A 22,617-nucleotide genomic window follows, 5' to 3' on the forward strand; every position below is an offset into this window, starting at 1 on the left:
TCCCGTGTGACGATGACCACTCTCGTCCACGGCGCCTGCCTCTACTGCAGCCACCAAGAGTTGTTTTTGGCTATTGCCGTAGTGACCTGGGAGATGAGTAAGACCAAAATAATAATCCTCTTTTAATACATGCTGCTAAGGCACAACAGCTGGTAGAGCCCAGTTGTAGACTATTACAGGGTGTGTGTGTGGAGAGGGAGGACTCCCCCCCCATATGTTATAAATCCTGCAGGACTTGAGCGGACCTGAAGACCTGAGAAATAAAGGCGATGTGCTTTGGGCTGTTTTTTTTCTGTGTGTTTTTGCTGTTGGACACTGAAGCAAAACAGCAATGTTACAGCAAGGTCATGAGTCTACTCAGTGGTGTGTGACACTGAGCTGCGAGCGCGGTCAAAGGAGATCAGAGGAAGCTTCTGCCAATAGTAAGACACAAGCAGCGGACAGAGAGAACATCTCTCTTACACAAAATGTCCTGTATTCCTCTCAAAATCAGCTGAAATTACTCAAAACACTATCTATTAATGTTACTGTGTTTGGGGGAAATTGTGTCCTTGCCTGCTCTATAGGAATTTAAACTTGGGCCATTGTTTAACGACACAAAAAAACTGACAAAAATATATTTCCCTTTAATTTTGATCAATATGAACATCTCGTATATTAGATGTGAAAAGTATGGAGTATCAGAGGTAAGAGTTGTAATGCTCTGACATTGATGTTGCAAATAGAGAGAAGGAACATAAACAGAAGGAGCTGGGTAGGAAAAAAAGGGGATGCCATGAGAAACAAACCCAAAACAATTAATTTTAAATATGGGTTGGAATAATTTCTCTTGTTTTAATTCAATTTAGCTGGCATCTATCACTGTCGAGAGACAGACAAGTGTCAGTAATTACTTTTAAAAGATCTTTTTCTTCACTTGGTTCCCAGAAGAAATATCCTGATTAAGTAAAGGGCGGTAACTGTGAGGAAATTATATTGAATAATAATTGCTTCTACTAAAAAGTGGTTGAAAGCTTTCAGTATTTCCTTTTTCCATTTCCAACAGACCGTTGCAGAATTGTCCATTGTGCATTTCCAGTTTTGCACTTGACTTTCTTTTTACAACTGGAAAAGGTCATAGGAGAAACTCCTCTAGAGTAAAACCGACAGACAGCACACAGTTTCCTCTGCAAGGTGCCATCTCCCTGAGCTATGCTACTTCTTGTGCTTTCTCCTCCTCTGACCCTAACATTGAGAGCTTAAAGCTTACTACTGCCCCCTTCTGATCGGCCTAAAGGGACAGACAATACTTATGGATTTTGATAATTATGTAAAATTTGATTTTTTAATTGGCAGACATTCTTCATATCAAGCTGCATAAGACGATCACTGAGACTTCCCTGGTGGTTGAGGATTCTCAGGAGCTCCTGTTATGCCACATTAACACATGACTGAATTACTCATAGCAACCTGGCTGGTTGCAGGTCATGGAGGGCGGCCTTCTTTAACCAGACATCTAGGTCAGTGCACATGACTTACTCCACTTGAGACTCGAACTGTATTACCATCTGAACCTCTATCACAGGAGCACTATTTGCTCAGGCCAGGAGGTACGCGTAGGTAAAGGGAGGAAACTGATGGCTTACCTTGGCTTCACATGTCTTGTGAACTGCAACCTTGCAATCTGCAAAAAAAAAGAAAAGAAAAGGACATGTTTTACTCTGAGAGGGGGTTTAAAGGTAAAAAGAGAGAGGACAGTCAGGGTAAGCTTGGGTCAGGTAAAAGTGCATTTCCAAACTTGTGTCTCTACATTATCTGTGAGACATGCACTCACCCTTGCAGAAAGCCCCAGAGTTGTCGATGTTTTGCTTGCACACATCGCACACCCGTTTCCTCTTAAAGCTCTTCTCTGTGAAGATGTGGCTCCCTGCTTTGGCGAGCTGCGGGCCCACAAATAAATACATTTAGTTAAGAGGTTAACAAAATAAATGCTACTGCTTCAAGAACCGCATTCACTTAATAATTTTAAAGAACTGAAACTGTGTGGTTGTAATATGTTCAACTAGCAGTTTTCATGTGTCTCAAAGCATTTTATCTCAACATTGGATGGTCACTGGCGGCTGTCATGACAGATATTTGCTGGTTCAGTGACACACCAGCAGGAGCACAGATGTCCTACCTGCCGTACACTCAGCCTTCTCTACTGAAAACTCCTTCCTGTCATACCACACTGTGTTTTAAGGCATCCTGTTGTCTCGTCTTTTAACTTGTCCTCATTATGTCTCAGACTGCAAGGCAGCTGAGATGATGAACAACAAGCAGCTTGCTGTGCTGCCGCCTTCACTGCATGTGCTGAATTGTCACAAGTCAGCTAGATACAATTGAATAAATGGATATGCTGTTCACTGTTTCAGGGGATGCTGTTAGCTTTCTTTAGGTCCCTTGGTGGGACTGGACATCCATCTCTTTGTTTACCATGATATTTGCTAGATTACAAACATTCATGTTGCTATTGGGATCAATAAAAAAGGTTTGTGAATCAGGTCCAAGTATCACATTCTTATATAGCTTACCTTACTTATGAAAAATCCATACTTATTTTGTGTTTTATGCTAGTCAGCAAATGTTAGCATAGTAACACTCAGGGTTAAGACCATGAACATAACATTAACGTTATGTAAACATTAGCATGTTAGCATTGTTATTGTGAAAGTTTACCATATTAAAACTAGCATTTATCTCAAAGTCTTGCTGTTTGTAAATACAGTCTACACCTAGCATAGCATTTAAATTGTACTTTTTAGTACTGGTCATTAGCAGTGGACACAAACATGCACTGTGGGCCAGCTAAGACAACAAAACACAGAGAAGCTCAGATAACAACACACACAGAGGGAGAGCGAATTCATTCTCGGCTCAGGTAGACATGTCTCTATCATCTCGTTACATAGCCTCTTAGTAAAACAAACAGTAACACTGAAACTACTAAGCAAATGCAGTGACTGTCTAATATTTAACATTTATTAATTGGTAATGTCATCATGGTGCTCTATGTCTGGGTAAAGAAGCTTTGGTCTCTCCTTTATCATGATGGACATATACAAACACTGGCCACATTGGACCCCAATGGCATCCACGTAAATGCAATAAATGGGCTTCTTTGGGTAAAGCACAGAAAGAGACAAAGGTAAGTATCAGTTTGCAGCCTTCCCAAAATGTTAGACCCCAAGCTTGATACTATACTACTAAGTGTTCTTTTTTGAAAGGTTTGATATACTAAAATGGCTTAAATCACCTGAATGATACTTGCGAACAGTATTAATTTGCAATGGACAAGATGTGAGCTTCACACACAAGACACACACACACACACACACACACACACACACACACACACACACACACACACACACACACACACACACACACACACACACACACACACACACACACACACACACACACACACACACACACACACAGAATGCAGTGCAGTCATAATCCATGGATTTTTCTTTTTCAAAAGCCATACTCAACTGTCCAAGCCAAAGGACAACATTTATTTATAGCTATGGTAATTCCCTCCTAAAGCAATGCCTTCTCACAGCATGTGAAGCATATCAAACCATTAAATATTTCCTTGAGCGGAGAAGGAGGGGCCAGGAAACATCAGGAGGTAGATGCTGTTTGTACTGTAGGGTACTGTATGTGTGTGTGTTTCTACATGAGGCAATGAGAGGGGGTTACAAACAGCGTACCTGAACACACTGGTGTTTCTTTCCCAGTTAAATGACTGGATGCATTTCTCTGGTTTTGAAAAAACATCTTGGCTCAGGCATTTGTTATTTTTTCCGATGTCTGGGTTTTTCCACACAGGAGGGGCATTGAATTTAACTCTGGAGGTGACGGTGCATGCACACTAAAACTTTCCCAAACACGATTTAGTTCTCCTACCATCTTCTGTTGAGAGTGGAAGGAAAAACAGTCTATTAACCACACTGTATTATAAAACAGCCATGTCTCTCAAGAAAAGAGAACTTAGCCTAAATCCTTTATGACTGGAAATGTATAATTAATGTTTTATGTAGCCCCTGAGCTTTGTGCGCTTACATAATGTGAACGTAAAGCAGCTCCGACTACTTTCAACCCATAACCAAATAAATCCACAGAATTCGTGCTTCCCTTTATCAAAAACAGGGAATGCATTTTTCCCATTACAACACTCAATCTGTTACTAATTGAGTCATTTTCAGGGTTACGTTTTGAATTAAACCTAATTTCCACCGAATAAATAAAATAGGCCCTATTCCGATTCTGAATCGACTTTGCAGGTGAAAGGCTAAAGAGCTAATCACAATATCCTTATAGGCTACAATGGAGATGCCAGAACTTACATTAAATAAATGAGTGGAATTAAAGTTTGGGTTACGCAATTTCTTGTTGAATGTTGGATAAGAAAAATGATGCAATTCTCAAGTCTGTGTATAAAATCTATCGTCTATGGGCTAAACATGAAGCTTAAGCCTGGAGATCGTTAGCATAAATTATAGGCCATAGCATCAAGACAAGGAAAAGAGGGAGAGCAAGACTGACTTATTCATGTAAAACCCCTTAAAAAAAACATATGCATAAAACACATGAGAGATACAATGTCTTGTTCTTGCAATAACTGATGTGTGTGTGCACTGAACACTACAATGACTATTCATCACATTTTAAGTAAATATGGCTGAACAAGTAGTGTAGCCAACATGAGGCTTCAGAGTTTTGTCGTTGGAAATAGATGCTTAAATTGGGTAAAAATGCAGATGGACAGCTAAACAATGAGCTGAAATTTGCTATAAGCCAGGTGATAATTATCTGCAGGTTTATCACCACGAGCCCTCTGACATTACTGTCTTCACATGCTTATTTGATAGATTATCTATATGCAAATAATATTTATAGCCACTTAGTTATGTGAGGTGCTGTTTTGCAGATTTAGCTATCTTTGGCTAGAGCTACGCTAGGTGTTTCCAATCATGAACTAAGCTAAATTAAGCTAACTGGCTGCCAGTAGCTTACATTTACAGACAGAAAAAAATAAGTGTATCGCTCAAAATCTTCGTTACCTATAGAGTTAACTAATGTGGGCATTCCAGCATTGGTGACCAAACAAAGAAATAATATGGATTCCTCAAACTGTTTCATTCTGTCTGCTGTAGAAAGAGCTTTGGAACATTTATGGACATGGCGTAAGAACACAAACCGTTACTTATTTAGGGTCACAAGGGGTGTTTAAAAACTGAGGGTGTGCTCCACCAAATGAAAGCCGTCAGTTATAAAAGCAACATAATAGTGTTTAGTTTCAAATTATGTAGTTATTCTTCTCCATCTTTGAGTTACAAAAACTGTGTTTATTTTGATCACTGAGCTGTACTTATCAGACTCTCACAGGCATGGCTGGGACAGTCTACCATTATGCCGCATGTATTGATCTTATAATCACAGCAGAGTAACATTGGACTATTGACATGTCCTCTGCTGCTGTGAAGCTGCTATATCCATGGAACCCACTGAATGTGTTCAATATGGGCCTGTCTGTGCTAGCTGTGTGTGTGTGTGTGTGTGTGTGTGTGTGTGTGTGTGTGTGTGTGTGTGTGTGTGTGTGTGTGTGTGTGTGTGTGTGTGTGTGTGTGTGTGTGTGTGTGTGTGTGTGTGTGTGTGTGTGTGTGTATATTTGTATGTGTGGGTATCAGGGGTGGTGGGATTTAGGAAGAGCCAGGCCAGTGAAACGGACAAAAGGAGGGTATGTGAGGGCAGAAGAGGATCATCCTCCCCTCCAGCCATTAACATTTTAAATGTTATTACATAACTGATGGATTTTGGAGCTTGATTGATTTGATTTATGTAATACCCCACTGAGTTGCTGTTACTTCATAAATCTGACCTGAGACTGTGTTGTAAAAAGTAGCCGTTTGTGCCTTGGGACAACACAATTACACATGTTTTTATGTATTTTAGTTTGGCCTTTATAGACATCCAAGCATTTCTCTAGAAGTCAAATAACAACTGACTAGGCTATATCTTATGAGTCACAGTTAATTGCCATGCATTAATGTATTGCTGAATGAGATCCACAGGAAATTATACTGACCAGGTTAATGACTGGTGTAATGTCTTCCCCTTTGGAGTCTGTTCATTTTTTCAAGAGACAAACATCTAAGTTGACTACATTTAGCAATTTAACCAGATACTTCTCCACAATAACGCATCTTTTAATGCCAATGTGTCAGCTTGAAGTTCAAACTAAACACGCAGGATGAGCCCAGGGTACCACCTGGTGGACAAATAGTAGAATCACTTTCTCTTGCTGACAGTACAGTATAATAGCAGACTTAGTGGTGTGGTATCATCTGTGCTGCAGTTACATCGCAAGTCGACAAATGTACCTTAAAATAAGTGAGTTATATCTTAATCCAAAAAACGAATACATATTTAACTCTCTTTCTTTGGAAGTTTAGGGGATGGACTGCTTGATCATAAGACTGAAATTAAGTAGGTAAACCCCTGAATAATGCACTAATGACATTTAATATGTCAATGAACTAATTCACTTTAAAGAATCTCATTATATTCATGTATTACTTTAAGGTACATACAGACATTTAATTAGTGTTCAGGTACATACATGAGGGATTCTATTTCTCCAACAGTAAGGGAAAGTTAACTAACTGATGTTCAAATAAACAAAAGTTTTTCAAAAACTACTTAAAAAAACCACTGGCACTAAAGTTCAAGAAAACAGTATGGTTGTTATCTGTCCCAAAATGACAAATGGAATCAAAGAGCAGTCATTACACTTAAAACCAACACATGAAATGACTGAAATGAATTCCCCGGCATTGTGGGTGTCTTCTTACATAGCGGCCTGCCTTTATGACACTGTCCAACTTAATAGCGGACAATAGGAAGCAGAAAGGATGGAAACAACATCAAGAGCATGTTCCACATAAACAGTCCAATCACAATGATATAATGTGTTAGTGCGTCATTTGTTTGGGGTAACATCTATATTGTGTATCATTATAAGCCCTCAAAATATGCTTTTTGGATTATTTGTATTAAAACTGAATACAGATTGTACAGGACTTTGTGACATGTATTTACTTTTGTTACCAGGGAAAATCAACATCGTTTGCACGGACTAACAGTCTCCAGAGGCTCCGGTGACAGTCAGCAGTATTGCAGTATTAAAGAACCCCACCCCATTTGGATTTTTGCAGCCAAAGCCTATGTCATTCAACAAGCATCTCTGACCGCTGCTGAGAGCCTGGAGCACTTCCACTTCCAACATGGCGAAGAGGAAAGGGTCAGGCTCCAACAGAAGCATAATGGATTTCTTTATGACTGTGGCTGCATGCTCTTTTTATTACTGAGGGTAGCAGGAGTAACATCTTAAAGAGAAAGTTCACCCAAAAATACATATTTTCTCTTACCTGTTGTGCTATTTATCAATCCAAATGGTTTTAGTGTCAGTTGTCGAATGAATTAGGTAATGCCTGCAGAGATGACTGCCTTCTCTGTTATAAACTTGTACTACATAGCCCTCAACACCTATGTTTGTATCCAGGAATCATGCCCTGGTTTATTTAGATAATCCAGAGACCTTGGTGTGAGCAGCTTTGTAAAGGCACTATTTTCTTTCTACTGAATTATACCCGCCTACTGTACCCCCTGAAGAGATACTCATTCCTGCAAGTGCTGATATCTTCAACTCTCTGCAACTCACACCAAAACAATCAAGACCGATAAATAACACGACAGGTAAGAGGAAAAATATCTCTTTGATTTTGGGGTGAACTGTCCCTTTAATGGAGTTACTCAAAACAACATGGTCCATTTGCCTAGAGATGTCCTATTCAATTCTAGTTTTATAATATATTTTATGTGTCTGAATGCATATAACCAATCCTTTATTCAAATGGGAAAAATAAACAGCTGCAAAACACACACACACACACACACACACACACACACACACACACACACACACACTCAAACACACACACTGTAAATGAATACAGCATACAGTGACACACCCCCTCACCACTTAATGCCTTGGCCTGCACGGGAGTTTTTTTTCAGTGACACCTCACTACTGGTGACATGCTAGAGAGCAGGAATCACAACTTCTTGTTATGGGTAACACTCTCTAGCTCTTTCACAGACACACACACCCATGCACACTGTCGACTCAGGAAGGGACGGGAGCAGGTGCTGAGCCAGGGGTATGCTCTAGTCCTGGCAGGGTATTTATAACCTGCATGAGTAGGGGCGTCACCTCTAAGCAGTCATGAAAAGGCTGAAAATAGGTGCGGGAATGAGTGTGTGTTTTTGTGTGTGAGAGAGAGAGACAGAGGAGAAAAAACTGACACTACAATCAACATTAAGAACTCCTGGACTGTTTGCGTGTATGACATATTTCATTCCTCTCACTGCCGAGTCCACCCATTCAGTGGGGACTATGGTATCATAATTTGGCATGGTCAGACAAACACACACACACACACACACACACACACACACACACACACACACACACACACACACACACACACACACACACACACACACACACACACACACACACACACACACAACAAGGCTTTAGGGGATTTGAAGATACGTGTAATTGTAGAAATGTTTTTTGTTACAGCAAGATCCAGAAGTTCACTGTGCGGCACTGTGTGAATGAAGTGACATGACTATATTTTTTTAAACTCTGTGGCTTTAACCTGACATACAGCATGCCAGAGTATGGTTTACTCTGACATGTGAGAATGCACACATTCTGATGTGTAGCCTTGGCGCTTAACCAACACAGACTTTTTATTTTAAGTCTCCATAAAAGTCCTCCAGAGGCTTTACGTGGCTTGCTCCTAAATCCATACATGTTCCTAAATAGAGCCAGCCGCCAGGCAGACGGCGGGTCAGAACCGGACAGTAACCTAACCCACTTCCTCTTGAACCCTGCTCCCACCCCTAGAGGCCTTGATTAACAGGGATCAAGTAGATGGTCTATGACTGGCTGTAAATTTCTTTTTTATTTCAGGTTCATTGCCACTGATCCCATTGTGACAAATTTATGACGCAATCAAAGTCCAACTTCCCACCAATGTGATTAACTTTACGAGTTCGTGCAATTCATGCATCTGATGCCGGCTTTAAAGGAGACCTGCAAAACACATGTTTATCCTTTCGGTATGCAAGCATCTGCGGCACAAGATGCCTCTCTTTCATTTAACGCTGACAAAAACAATATTTCATAAGACATTGCTTTGGATCTAATTTCAAAACGTAGTGGTAATTGGATTCCTACGGTTGATGTTTGATGACTAGTATGTTGTGTATGTGCAGTATAACAACAGAGATAGTTAAATCAAATGACAAACCATAATCATTATTTAGGCTATTTCAAACATCAGCATTACCATCATGCGTTAGTCTTATTAATCTTTTAATTTGTTAATAGTCTAACTCAGGTTTACCCTTTCCCTTTAGCTTCTAATGAACCCAACATCCTGTATGATCATAAGCATGTTCCACCAGAATGTGTACAGTTCCCTGATGAGCAATTATTCACTTACCTCAGCAAGCTGGAAGATTTCAGGATGCACCTCAGGGTCTGTCTTTATGGGGATTCCTCCTGTGTCAGTACTCGGTCCACTTTTCTTCATACTGCCAGCTCCTGTGCTATGAATGCACCCCATATTTTCAGCAGTTACCTCGTTTTAAAAGTCCCCTTAACTCTCCCCCTCTAGTGCTATACTCAAGAAGGTCCCCTTTTTTCTTCTCCTTTTCTCAGTGCTTCATATTTAAAATGGTCTTCCTTGTGATTCTGCGACAAGAAACGTCTTTCTCTTCCAACATGCTTATTCTTCCCCAGTGACTCCTCACACCTCTGCCCCTCTCTCTGACAGCTTGTCCTGCCTTGAAATCCACTCCAGATGACTTTCTTCCCCTCTCCTTTTCCCCCTCTCTTCTTACAACCCCTCTTTCACCCTTCCAAAAAGTGTCACTATGCACAGAGCCTCCACTCTTTCCCCACACCTCTCCTCTTACAGTCTTCACTGTCCCTTGCTCCCTGGCTATCCTCACTCTGAAAAGCATGCAAGCACACTCCCCACCTCTCTTCCCTTCCCCCTTTCCACTTGCCAATACCTCCGTCTCTTCTCCTGTACAGACCCTCAAATGTCTAACACACTGCTCTCCCGCTCCACACTTACAGACCCTCAAGTCTTCCCCTCTCTCTCTCTCTCTCTCTCTTGCTGCATCAGGCTTCTCGTACTGTCTCTCCATGGGGGAGAAGGGGGCAGCTGTTTTGGCTTGTTGATGTCAAGCCCTTCCCCTTTCCTTTGGCTTGACTTCAGCCCTTCTCACTCTCCTCTTTCTCATTGGGGAGTGATTAGATAGAACTTCTTTCACACACGTCATCCCTCTAGACTCTGTAACTTTGCACATGAGAACATACCGTAGCTTGAGTTGATCCCACTTCTACTTCCTGTCAGCCTGATGTGAGGAAGTGAAGACTTTTGACTGCTGGCCTTGGTTTTAAATATAAACAGCATCGTTTCAGCTCCCTTGGTTGTGATCTTGCAGTTTGATAGGACACCAATATTACAGTAATGTCCTCTCTTTTATTCCCTCAGTGGCTCTCTGCTGGAATAAAAAACAATGATAGGCTCTGTGCTTAACTCTGAGATCTGCTTCTGAAGCCGTTAAATTCCTTCAGCTCTCTGTAACACACACATAGCTATATTTCCCCAAACAACATTCTCTAGACAAAATGCTGCTTCTAGCCGGGGGTTTTAGGGTTGCGAGGGGAAAATCTCCAACAATAAGCTCTTTCTAAAACCATGATTATGACCTCCAGTTAGACCATACAAAGCGGCCCTCAGTTTAAAGCGAGGCAAATCTGTGGCAGCGAACTAAATTAGGCGACAAAACCATCAAGTGCACAAGTACAACTGCACAGATACATCTGTTGACCACTAGATTGACTGTATTTAAAAAATTAAAAAAACATGAGGTAACTTTTCACTTGATACATCATCTGGGGACCTGAATGACGCAAACACGAGTCATGTTGTGGCTTGAAGTAGAAGGAAGGACCCTCCTGTGTGGACCAGCTGCTAATTCACATGGCAACAGGGGGGGCTAATGGTGGTGGGGGGTGACTAGTGCGCACAAACACCATAGTTTAAAAGATCAAGTATTTAGGTCTCTATTAAACTGAGACACTACACTACAGGCAGAAACATTTTTCATGCACTTGTCAATCATTTGAATTTGGAATACGTTGCTCCATGTCTTCCCTCAAACAATTAAAAATAAATGACCTAGAAGACAAATGCAGGTGATTTTTTAATAACTTTCTCTATTTGCCTTAGTATACGTCTCCTATTTTCACCCCAAAATGTCTTCAGATATTTGATTGATTTGCACATTTGAACCCAACATTTCAGAAAACTGAAGCAAAGGTTTGTAAGTAATCAACTGCATACATTTCATAGTGCATGTATTTGTGTTTTTTTTACCCTATTCATTGGTGGTGTAGCAATACGAGTAAAAAAAAAGAAGCTTGCAGTCATGTGACAGAGAACCTCAATCCTTGTTTGAAATACTACCTTTACAGCATTACCGACACAAATAGGGAACATCTTTAAAAAATTAGGGACATTTTTGTAGCTGAATTGACTGAATAACAGACGATTTCCTAACTTGACGTCGATCTAAGATAGAAATGAGCAGAAGCGTTTTGTAGCTATTAGACAATTGTAAGTCGGAATCTTTTCTCACAACCACTCACGCCCTACTAAAATTAATAGTCGCTTTAACTATAAACAGTGACGGTTTGTTTGTAATAAAAGTAGCGGACCTCTCGCCATCAGCGAGCTCCAGCAAACACAAACTCCTTCAGTGTGTCTGCGCAGCTCAGCAGGATCCTGACCAGCTGCCACCAGGAGACCGGCCCTCAGCAGGGGGTTAGGACTGAAGAAATACTGTGGAAATGTTGTGTCTCACAGACCACACCGGGAGAACAGTAAGCTAAGGGGAAAACACTTTGTTGCAGCTCATAAAAAGATACGTTTGATGATACAATTCGCCATTCATGGTTGGTTTTGAATGACCAACTAAAGTGTGTGTGGCCTTGCATGCTTAAAGGCAGTTTTGACTAGACACATGCACACCGTCCGCTCAAATCCTTCCTCTTCTGCATACAAAAAAGGAGCACATACTGTATGAATGCACATAATGACCCCAATTTATTGCAAATTGGAAGACAGGTTCATGTCATCTTGTGGAAGTACTCGCATCCTGCTATAAGACAACTCCAGACTCTGCCCAAATATTTGTATTCCTCACTTCAGGAAAGTGAATGATTTAGACAGCTGTGGAGAACCTTTACCACTGCTGGAAACGTGCATTACGAGCTTTTAATTGACGTTATGTTTTCATCAGGTGTGTATAATAGAGACATCAGCACAATGATTGGAACAGCAGTAGGACTTGATCGGTTCTCCAAGCAAGAATTGTTTTTCAGCCGTTTTCCTTTCGACATACAAGGCGTAATCCCATCTTGATATATACCGTGACTCAGTTTAGCATAAGTTCGACATTTTGTTGATGATTTTTTCTTTTTTTAATTAGTAACCAGCATCAACAATCATGTCTGAGCATTGGAAGACAGGATATTCATCAACTTTCATTAAAAAAAAGAATGAATTGATTTTTAATAAATCTATGACTTACTTATGAATATAGGGGAATACAAAGGGCTTATCATTAATAGCTATGCATTTAATCTGGGCATTACTAAGATAGCAAAGTCAAAAGTTGATTAGTTAATAAAATCAGGTTGGTAAACTGTATCTCCGGTCATATCATCCAACCTCACCCCACTGTCGATCCAGAAATATACAAATTCATTTTTTCCCCACTTTTTCCATTTATTTATTACAATTAATTCAATGTCATCCATCACTTTTCAATGTGTCAGCTACTCCTCTTTTCCCATTTAAAACAAGTCCAGTATGTGACTATTCTTAAGAAGCTGAATAGTCCTGAAGGCGGGGCAGGGGAGGGAGGATGGGAGGGGGGTGTTTTTAAAGTAAAGGACAGGTTTGTAGGAGGAAAGGAAGGAGGGAGCGATGTCCTCCCAGGAGCCTCTTCCACGTGAGGAGTTTTTTTCGTAAGCTATGTGAGATTATTTTTTTCAGCGGTCGTCGTTTGCTCCTCGTATTGCGCAGGCCTCTTCTCGTTATTTTCTCTCTATTCTACGTCCTCTGCGTCGTCTCCGTCCATTAGCAGAGCGGCGTACTTACTGGCTGAGCTGAACTTCTAAAAAGGCAAAACAAAAGAGAACCTGGATCAGTACAGAAAGCTTTGGATGTTGGAATAAGAGCGAAAGAAGAAAAATGTGTCAACTTTCTCAAGGAGGATGGAAAAACATTAGGGTCAATGTTTTAAAACCTATAATGTGCGGGGGAGCACTGATACAACAACTGAAGGCTTTAAGGGAATCTCTTTAATGAAACTTATTTTAGGGGATGTCAGGCTCTGGACTAATCCTGGGCAGTGAAGGACTTACAGGGGTTGGGGTTTCTTGGAATTTCTTTGGCTCTGGGGGTGGTCTGGAGTCTCGGTCTCTTCTGTTATCCTTTCTACAATCAGAGCGAACACTGAGGTTAAAATCTATTGGTGGACCTCAGTGCTGCAAAGTTGACCCTTGCTGTGAATCCTCAAAACACACAAAGCTAAAAGACAAACTAAAGGAGCACAAGTTCATCATCTGAAAATGTACATCTGCAAGCTGCTCGGCACCACTGTGCTCAGTTCTCATATTCAGAAGAAAAGCTTCACAATACATATAGAAAAGTTCTACATTTCAGGTTTAATTTATGTTGTACTGATGTTTTAACACTCACATTGATAGAAGGAAAAAGGTAGAGCATTAAATATGCACTCACAATGAATGCATCATGAGCCGTGTAACTGAGCATAGGCCATTCTTTACAGATGCCCACTAACTCTCCTCCCTGTTTGGAGTGGCTAGCTGAGGATGGCTGACCTGTCTGCCTCCTTTCTTCGGTCTCTGTTGGGACCATCTCCTCGGCCCCGCCCTGCTCCATGCCCTGCAGGCCCCCCTCGTGCTCGTGGGGGCCCCCGGTCACGACGCATAACGTCAGCCTTGTACTCATCTTAAAGGAGAACCAGACAGTTGAGTGTAGGGAGGGTGTTGGACTTTGTAGAGACTACACTCACAACACACTGCAGCATGAGAAGCCACTGGGATGGATTCAAACGCGTTAGTCACTGATTAAGGGCCAAATGAAAAGGCACATCTGCTTGCATGCAAGCTGAGCTGGTACAGTGCAACTCATCTAGTTTAATGTTAAATTTGCTTTAATGTTGTATTCTGATACAGCACTGTTTCCACATTTGGCCAGTTTGCTGAGTCTGAACCTAAAATATAAATGTATATCATTTCACTATTGTGGTGCATGTGCATATTATTGCAACCATGCAGACTCTTCGAGTTCAGTGCTCCCCTTGTAATGAATTCAGACTCTGCACAAAGATGAGTGAGATGTTAACACTTTGCCAAATATTTCCAGTATGATACAGAAACAAAGTGTGAAAAGAAAGAGCAGCTGTTCTGGCATCTCATCCTGTAAATGAAACTCGAGGAAAAACACTTGAGCTTTTTAATATGACTCGTGTAATTACACTGTCTATAAGAAACTTCCTGTCTGTTTAGTAAAGGTTGACATCTAACGGACTTAACAGACTGAACTAAAAACCCCAGAGTCATTTTCAAACATGCGTTTCCTTTTTGGACAGTTACAGGTACCTTATCTAGCCACTAACGGGCTCTTGATCAAAACAATATTAACAGGACAGGTCACAGATCATGCGAGTTGGCTTTTAATACATTTGAGTTCAGTTTGTTTATAGTTTAAATGATTTCTTTAATGTTAATCAAGCTCTACACAGAGGTTTGGTTGGGGTTAAAAATCCCCACACATCAGCAGGCCTTCCTTACCTTTTTCAGAATCTCTTTCATCTGCAGAATTTGGGGAGCTAAGGAGAGAGTAAGAATAGTCAGGGATTTGTACACAAACACTTGAACACTGACAGTTTCTCTTTTCTAAGAACCTTTGATAACTAATTCTAGATGTGAAATGATTTGAAATGGCCGTTTCTGAGCAGTGTGCTGGTGAAAGGCTTCCCATCCTAAAGCATGTCTTACCTGAGCTTAGGAGGAGTTGACCCACTGGGGGAGACAGGAGAGACTGGAGGTCGTCCATCACCCTCACTAGAGCCTGTGCTGGCTGCACTTCTCTTGGCCCAGACATTCTCCTTCGGAGGAGGTGCAGGCACCACCTTCAGCAGCTCCTTGGAGGAGTTGATGGAGGGGGGCAGCGGGGAGGTCCCAGGGGAGGAGGGCTCACTATCTCTCGCACTGAAAACCTCATTCTCCCCAGAGCGCTCGCCATCTCGACACCGGGAGCCTGAGGGTGAAAAAGACAGCATTTGTTAGTGTTCGTTTTTAAAGCACATTGCAAATATTGTATATTATAGACAGTATTGCATACAACTTAAGAGTCTAATTCTGCACTTTTTAAACAATACAATTAGACTTAGTTGATGACATATTACTGTATTATTCTGTATTAGCTGAAGGTTTTGTATTAAGACACACAGCCAGATTCCTGAACGTAAACCATATCAAATTCAGACTCCTCATATCTCACCTCTACCAGAAGTACTTCCTGGCTGTGAAGACTCACTTCCTGTGCGAGACCTCGAAGGATGACTTTCTTCATTGCGCCAGCTTGGGTCCCTGAAAACAAATAGAAAATAAGTTGATACATGTACGTGTAAAGAACGGCTTTTTTCTTTCCTCTTGGCTGAAATCTTTCTAAAATATATATTTTAAGGAAAGATAAAATGAGCTTCGCCTAACAAAGAGTGTTTATATAAACATAAATAACCAATTGAGTTATAGCAAGTTCACAAGTAATGACCCCTTACCTGTCTCGAATCTTTCTCTCAGGTCCTCGTCCTTTGTCCTCCTCCAGCTGCCTCTGCAGTCTCTCTTCCTGTTTCTTCAGCCTCTCCTCCACCTCCCTCTCCTTGGCTGCTGTGTCAACTGGCTTTGCTGCACCAAAGATGGAGGAAGCCCTGCTGCCAGAGCTTGGAGGTGCAGCTACAGCTGGGGAGGTACCGCCGCCCCCACCACTGCTACCTCCGCCACCGCCACCGCCTCCACCACTGCCTTCCTCCTCCTTAGGCACGCTACGGGGCTTAAGGTTCAACTTGGGTCTCTGCGTGGCACCTGGTGTGAGAAAAATAAATAATTATGTTATATTGAGTGATGGGGATGTAAATATCTGAAGAGCACAGTCGGATTGTACACCAAGATTCAACACAGATTCCAAGGTAAATTATAACATCATCATCATCATTTGTAATTCTACATTTACGTTATACTATTTGTATACGTGGTAAATGTGGCGGTGGTGGCGAAGTCCATAGGGGGTTGGCCTGGGAACTGGAAGGTCACCAGTTCAAGTCCCCGAAAGACCAAGTGCCACCGTGGTGTCCCTGAGCAAGACACTGGTTACCTACACTGCTCCCCGGGCGCCGTACATAATGGCAGCCCACTGCTCCTAACACTAGGATGGGTCGAATGCAGAGACCGCATTTCGTTGTCCTAGTACTTGTACTCTGTGCAATGACAATAAAGTTGAATCTTTTTTTTTTTTTTTTTAAATACAAAACATTGGGCGTGTGCCATATTTTTCATTGAAATGACAGCATTGAGTGACAAGTTACAACGGGAGAAACGACAGAGCATACAAAATGATGGAGAGAAAATATTGTAAATGTAGTTGTGTTGGTTTTGTTGTACCATTTATATGAACAGACTGCATATTTCACCGATCTTTTTTATTTTTTTAATGGGACTTAACTTATCTGTAAACTATAAAACTTCTCAACATCTTTTTTCTAAACGATAATAAAATATTCAAGATATCATATTGCAGAAACAACCTGACAGTGATATTATTTGGAGTATAGAGCCGAGGACTAACCCTCACCGTCACTCCTCTCTTCACGCCTCTCATCCTTCCTCTCGTATCGGTCCTCGCGGTCCCCGTAACGTTCTCGTTCACCGTAACGATCACTGCTACCCCGAGTGTCATCATAATCGCGGCGGAAGCCAGTGCCAAAGGCACGACGACTTCCTCCTCCTCCACCACGAGAGTCAAAACCTGGAAGGAAGGCGGGGGAGGAAACAGGAGAGATTTAATTAAAGGATGCAGCAGAGTAAACGGGGGGACGCGTTTGACTATGACTCGATTCAAATGGGCTTGTTAAAGAACATTTAAGGGATGTTATGATCATGAAGCCAGAGAGCAGCTCATACAGCCAAGGGGACAAGCACAAAGACACACCTCCTCTATCGAAGTCTCTACGGTCCCTGTCATCGTAGCGATCGCGGAAGCGGTCTCTTCCACTATCATAGCGGTCATTGTCCCGCCGTGGCCCGTCTCGAAAACGATCAGGCTCGTAGCGGTCCCGTGATCCTGTATCGCCAGTAACAAAAACATAGTGCCGTTCAACTTGTGGATTCTTCTTCTAATGAACTGTTGGGGTTTGGATTGAACATTAAACAGAGTCTGGTGGAAAGTCACACACAGTTCTTTTGCGGTAAAGTCCACATTTGGATAAATATATACATTTCACTATAGCATGTTTTACACCTGAAAACCTGTTCAACAAATGTAGATACGCTAACGTTGAGTTCATTTGGACACCTTTGAATCGTGAGCTTGGTTTTAACAATGAAATTACAATCAGTTTATCCTGGTAAAATTGTGACTGATCTCACTGATGCTAGGAAATGGGTGCCTTCTGTCCAAGACTTCTAAGACAATTATCCTAAACAATAATAACCTAATCACAATTGTCCTTGGATCAGGACTGAAATAGCATTGATTGTTCAAAGCAAGACAAATCCAAATTCTAACTCACTTTCTCCAAAGGCCTCTTCTCTCTTGGGCGGTCCATCATCAGCATCTGAGCTGGGCCGAGCCCTCCAGTCAGGACTGTCTGTCTTGTCAGGACCCAGGTCCGACATCCGGCCGCCCCTGTCCCGGCCTCCCATAGATCCATTGTCTCTCTCTGAGGCGTGACGGAAAAGAGAGTTAAGGTTTCAATCATAGGATATTAAGTTTTAGGGACATACTCCCACATGCTAAATGACATGTAGTCAAAGAAGCCAGAACGGGTCAAAGCAAAAAAAGTAGCAGCATTGTACCTTTATCATTAGACTGGTCAGCAATATCTACACGGATCCTTCGGTTTCCTAGGTTCTGTTGGACAAAAACAGTTAGTCATTCTTCTGTAAACACGTTTATCAGCGATAGAAACTCACTGTAATTCATAGTTCAACCAACATCTTTATTTTGTGCTCAGTGTTAAATTCAGATATACTGTGCAATACTGCTGCGGGGAAAGTAGTACACAGATCCACGGGTTCAAATTAAGATGTAAAAATGTTAAACCAAGTTTTTGTTGCATCCTCTTACCTCCTCATTGAGACTCAAGGCCCTCAGAAGGGAGTCCACATCGTCAAATTCGGCATAGCCAAAACCCTTCAGCCTCTCTGGGTTACTGGGCTCACGGGGCAGGCGCACTGCACTGATCTGGGGAAAAAGAAAGTTAAGAGATCAACATAAAACTAAACACACTAAACTGGGCCCAGCAATGTGCAGTAAACCCGTCAAAACAAACATTTTGGAAGAAACAGATATAGAAGACTTTAGCTTCTATTGATCCAAAGGGAACAAACTGAAACAAAGCTAGCCTGTTTGCCCTGTTCTTCAGTACCAAACACTGGTACTGCAGTGTGGAAACAAAACCTGTTCCAAGGGCAGTGTGTCTGGGAGCATCAGAGATGAAAATAAAGTTACAGATTTAATTGAATACGGATGACTGACTAGCTTGTCAAGATGTTTAAGCTCCTCTGAAGCATTTCACTGTTTGTGTTTCCTTGCAAAACAAAGAGACTGCAAAGTGCAGTGTGTTTTATGCCCTACGCTGCATGCAAGCTTGCAACACTCACTGCCAAGCCGCGGAAGAAGTCTTTGATCGACTCCTCAGAGACATCATAGGGCAGGTTGCCCAGGAAGGCCGTGTAAGGCGGGCTGCGGGGCAATCGGGAGCGGTCCACATTGGGTTCACGTGCTGAGCGAGGTGCTGTCGGAAGGGCGGACCGGTCAATTGCCGATGACCGGTAATCCTCCTCCCCGTGCCAAGAGGTCGAGACTGGACGGATGTGAAGAGAGAACATGTATCAGTCACAAAAACATTCAAGAGAGAAGACAGCAAATAATAAACTTCCATTAAATAAATACTCAGTGTGACAATAGACACAGCTGAATGTAAAGCCCTGTCCTTTTAGTTCAGCAGACACTGCACGAGTTATTGTTCTGTGAAGAAGACATTGATGCAAGGGGTGTGTAGATCTATTGAGTGGCAGGAATATTTTGAAATCCATTAGCCACCATGGCAAGTAGACAACGAAGTAAATGTCCCCCTCATGTACTATAACTGAAGCGAGCCAAAAGCCACGGACATAACAAATCAAATACATATCAAGTCAAGAAAAATTGCAGTGGTTAGTTCCACTGCCATTACATAACCTAAAAGAAAACTACCAATTCAAGGTTAAAATTGAATAGCAGTTTTGCAATACGAGTCATGTTGTAATCTAGAGGAATTTCATGACTTATTTAATTAGTAAAATATCATGGTTAGACAGCTATCCTAGGGATTTAAAGGGCTGAGATCACCCTCATATCAGCAGATACTGAAGGTAGAGAAAACGGAAACTCTCGACGTGGTTTATTCATTTGCTTGATCTTTTCTTACTGTTGGCTCCCTTGATGAGACATTTAACACTCAGGCACAACACATTTACACAAAAGAAGACATAGTTGCTCATTTCACTGAGTGCATTCACTATCTCACTACCATCAGATGGAAAACTGAAAGACAGATGCAAGATAGAGACTTTATGTGTGCATTTCCGTGTGTGCTTACCATCGCCGTCCAGGTCATCAGTCTCATCGGCCCAGCTAGTAGACTTTGCCGGGTAGCTGGGGGGAGCATTGCTGCTTGCCTTCCCGTCCTCTGCCAGGAAGTCAGTCAGAGTGAGGGTCTTCCCCTTCTTATTCTTCTTCTTAGCTAGAGGGGGGATAAACAAAGTGGACAAAGTAAGAGACATGATAGGCCATAGTTTAGTTGTCCAAATGGATGTGTTTAAAGCCCCCTGGGAAGACTCATTCATAACTGGCTGTTAATTGTGTAATATGGGATCTGATTGATATAGAGTAAACACCGAAAAAATATGAAGACATTGACATAGCGATGTAAATAAAATATGTCACTTCAATTCCCCTGCGTTTTGCATAGAAATAAACTAATGTTACCATAACCGTGAAGTCCTTAAATCCTTTGACCAGTCAAATAAGCTGTTTTAAAACTAGGTTTTATATTAGTTACATGCATTTTTTTATTTTTATCTCAGACTATTGTGGATGATTCATTAGACTTTCAACCTTGCTACTGTGTATGCATTTTTACTATTGCAAGCCACATATCTATAGGCTTTAAAATGTTTAAACACAACCCATTGTCTTCTTTTTGGATAATGATATTATTAAAACAATGAGGTCAGATTGCTTTACTGACTTGTACTAGATTACAACTATCACTTTGAACCACTCATGGAAATATTACAAGATATCGTGAGTAAAGCACTGAAATGCTGCACAATGGAGAGATTCATTCTTTAAGCACCAACACAACAACAGTCCGGGGTTTTGTGTGTTTTTCCTTCAGTCGTGGACAGCTGCATCTCCGATAAGACAAACACTATTTATAGTGTGATATGTTGTCAACATCCCAGCCTGCAGTGATAAGACTGCAGTGTCAGTGATATATTAAAAAAAAAAAACAGACCAATTTTCAATAAAACAGAGGGAGTGGTCTGCATCTCCAATAGGTCAGAGAATGTTTGCCTTCTGTCCAACACCAAAAATGCAATGACAAGGTGCAATACTTGTTACGTGTTCAAACCACTTGACTGCAGGTCTGCTGCTGTATTTAAGGAATATACATTAGAGATTGAATGAACGGTTCACATATCCATTGCAGAACATTCCTGCAAGTGTATATTTGAAAAGGCAAACATTGCCAGTTACATATAGGCCTTCGCAACTCATAGAGCAGGTCTGGTTTGTTTTGGTTTCAGGCAAAAAGGCGAGCCACAAAGCTGGCTATGAGTTTTATTGTGAAAATCCCAGCTGTCAGGACATTCTTTATACACATAGTTACAAAACCTGCACACATACAGCGCAACAAAGACTGTAAACAACTCTTCCCCAGTGCACAATGCTAAGTCATTGTTTACAATTAACAGGCCTTAATGGCGTAGACTCCTTTTTCTTTATGAAACAGTCAATACTACACCGACTGCTTAATAGCCTTCTTAGCGCAGCGCACCAATGTAGCAAGCTAGGAGCTGCGCAACGTTAACTTCGGGCAATACAGCTTAAGATACAATAACATAAACACAAGCCAAGTGTTTCGGCACAGGTTGTTTCTATGTTTGAGAGTACGCAGATCTCTTTTGTCTTTATGCATATGCGGGCTTAGTCAGCAAAGGAGTGCTGACCCGGGAAGTGTCCCTGCTTAGCGGGCTAGGTTTTAGGGCCTAGCACACGTCGCAGCGCCAGAATCCAAGTGCGCCATCATCGGAGCAGGACTTAACCAACCGGATGGGACGGCTCGAAGTTATGAAGCTGCTAGTCAAGTGTATATCAAGCGACCCAACAGGCCCAGCTGCCTCGTTTCATCAAAACCCGTTAACCCGGAGCCAGGCTTCACACGTGGGGCGCCTCAGCCCGGGCTGGTCGGCCCAACCCCTCCTCCCCGAAACGCGCTTGCGCCCGATGATTATCTGCTCTGAGCGCCACGGCGAGCTCCGCCACGGGCATACAATGTGCGAGCTGTGCACGCAGTTAGCAACATTTCACAACATGTATCACACAGTCTACTCCATGTATTACTGTGAAGCCCCCAGAAGCAAAAAAAACACTTGCACCACTCTGCCGTTTTTCATAGGAAAAGACCGCATGTAACCTGTAGGTTAAAATGTTCAGATCGTGCAAGTCCTAGCTTCGTTCATTCGCCTCCTCAAGCAGCAACGTCTTTACCGGGCCAAAAACAACCGACGAACCGATTTATACACGCGGGACAACGACGCAAATCAATTACACGATACATTAACAATCTAGAACTTAAAATGTATTACTGTTTTGAGGTAAACCCGGCTTAAAATCCCCCCAACCAACCCAGAGCTTTCACCCTCATAAACCTCACCTGACGCCGCCATGTTGGAGAACGAGTTCGTAGTAGTCCCCGGATGAACGCGTCAGAGGTTTATTATCGGGAGCGCGCATTGCCGTTCACGGGCATGTCTCCTCCCTTGTATGCTTACTCCAAACTTAAAGATGT

At 41.9% G+C, this 22,617-nt stretch overlaps 2 protein-coding genes across 9 annotated transcripts in view; both read right to left on the minus strand.

Annotated features, from left to right (window-relative positions):
* LOC134882786 (tensin-2-like) overlaps positions 1–9,949 on the minus strand; it is a 29,030-nt gene extending 19,081 nt beyond the window's left edge. The window contains exons 1-3 of one of the 2 annotated variants that reach the window (XM_063910723.1): positions 9,609–9,949; positions 1,814–1,919; positions 1,626–1,663 (exon numbers count right to left, since the gene is read on the minus strand). In XM_063910723.1, coding sequence (XP_063766793.1) covers positions 1,626–1,663; positions 1,814–1,919; positions 9,609–9,731 — 267 coding nt within the window. In that variant the 5' untranslated portion in view covers positions 9,732–9,949. The remainder of the gene's footprint in view (positions 1–1,625; positions 1,664–1,813; positions 1,920–9,608) is intronic. The other variant, XM_063910722.1, reaches the window with a different exon arrangement.
* Positions 9,950–12,264: 2,315 nt separating this feature from the next.
* On the minus strand, positions 12,265–22,568 carry eif4ba (eukaryotic translation initiation factor 4Ba). 7 transcript variants are annotated; one of them, XR_010168193.1, is made up of 15 exons: positions 22,483–22,568; positions 20,140–20,283; positions 19,160–19,362; positions 18,624–18,740; positions 18,353–18,407; positions 18,066–18,216; positions 17,487–17,626; positions 17,124–17,303; positions 16,060–16,363; positions 15,780–15,868; positions 15,275–15,536; positions 15,068–15,105; positions 13,992–14,222; positions 13,613–13,685; positions 12,265–13,362 (listed from the first exon to the last, which is right to left on the minus strand). XR_010168193.1 is itself a non-coding variant. In XM_063910735.1 (15 exons), exons 1-15 carry the CDS (start codon positions 22,493–22,495, stop codon positions 13,294–13,296), a joined length of 1,953 nt encoding a protein of 650 aa, XP_063766805.1. In that variant the 5' UTR covers positions 22,496–22,568; the 3' UTR covers positions 12,265–13,293. The 7 variants fall into 7 exon arrangements, 6 of the variants coding, with proteins under 6 accessions (XP_063766805.1, XP_063766803.1, XP_063766802.1 ...); XM_063910735.1 differs by having other exon boundaries at positions 14,093–14,222; positions 17,130–17,303; positions 17,487–17,618; positions 18,067–18,216; XM_063910733.1 differs by having other exon boundaries at positions 14,093–14,222; positions 17,487–17,618; positions 18,067–18,216.
* Between the last annotated feature and the right edge of the window lie 49 nt (positions 22,569–22,617).

This window comes from Eleginops maclovinus, chromosome 20 (genome assembly GCF_036324505.1).
Source record: "Eleginops maclovinus isolate JMC-PN-2008 ecotype Puerto Natales chromosome 20, JC_Emac_rtc_rv5, whole genome shotgun sequence".
Lineage (NCBI taxonomy): Eukaryota > Metazoa > Chordata > Actinopteri > Perciformes > Eleginopidae > Eleginops > Eleginops maclovinus.

Bases quoted from the DNA above. Each gene is read 5' to 3' on its own strand.
- eif4ba (XM_063910731.1), bottom strand. The intron at 18,741-19,159 runs GTGAGTGTTGCA...CTTTTTCCCCAG, and splicing joins ACTTCTTCCGCGGCTTGGCA to ATCAGTGCAGTGCGCCTGCC. The intron at 13,363-13,612 runs GTAAGTCCTTCA...TTGCCTTTTTAG, and splicing joins TCCAAGAAACCCCAACCCCT to AAGTTCAGCTCAGCCAGTAA.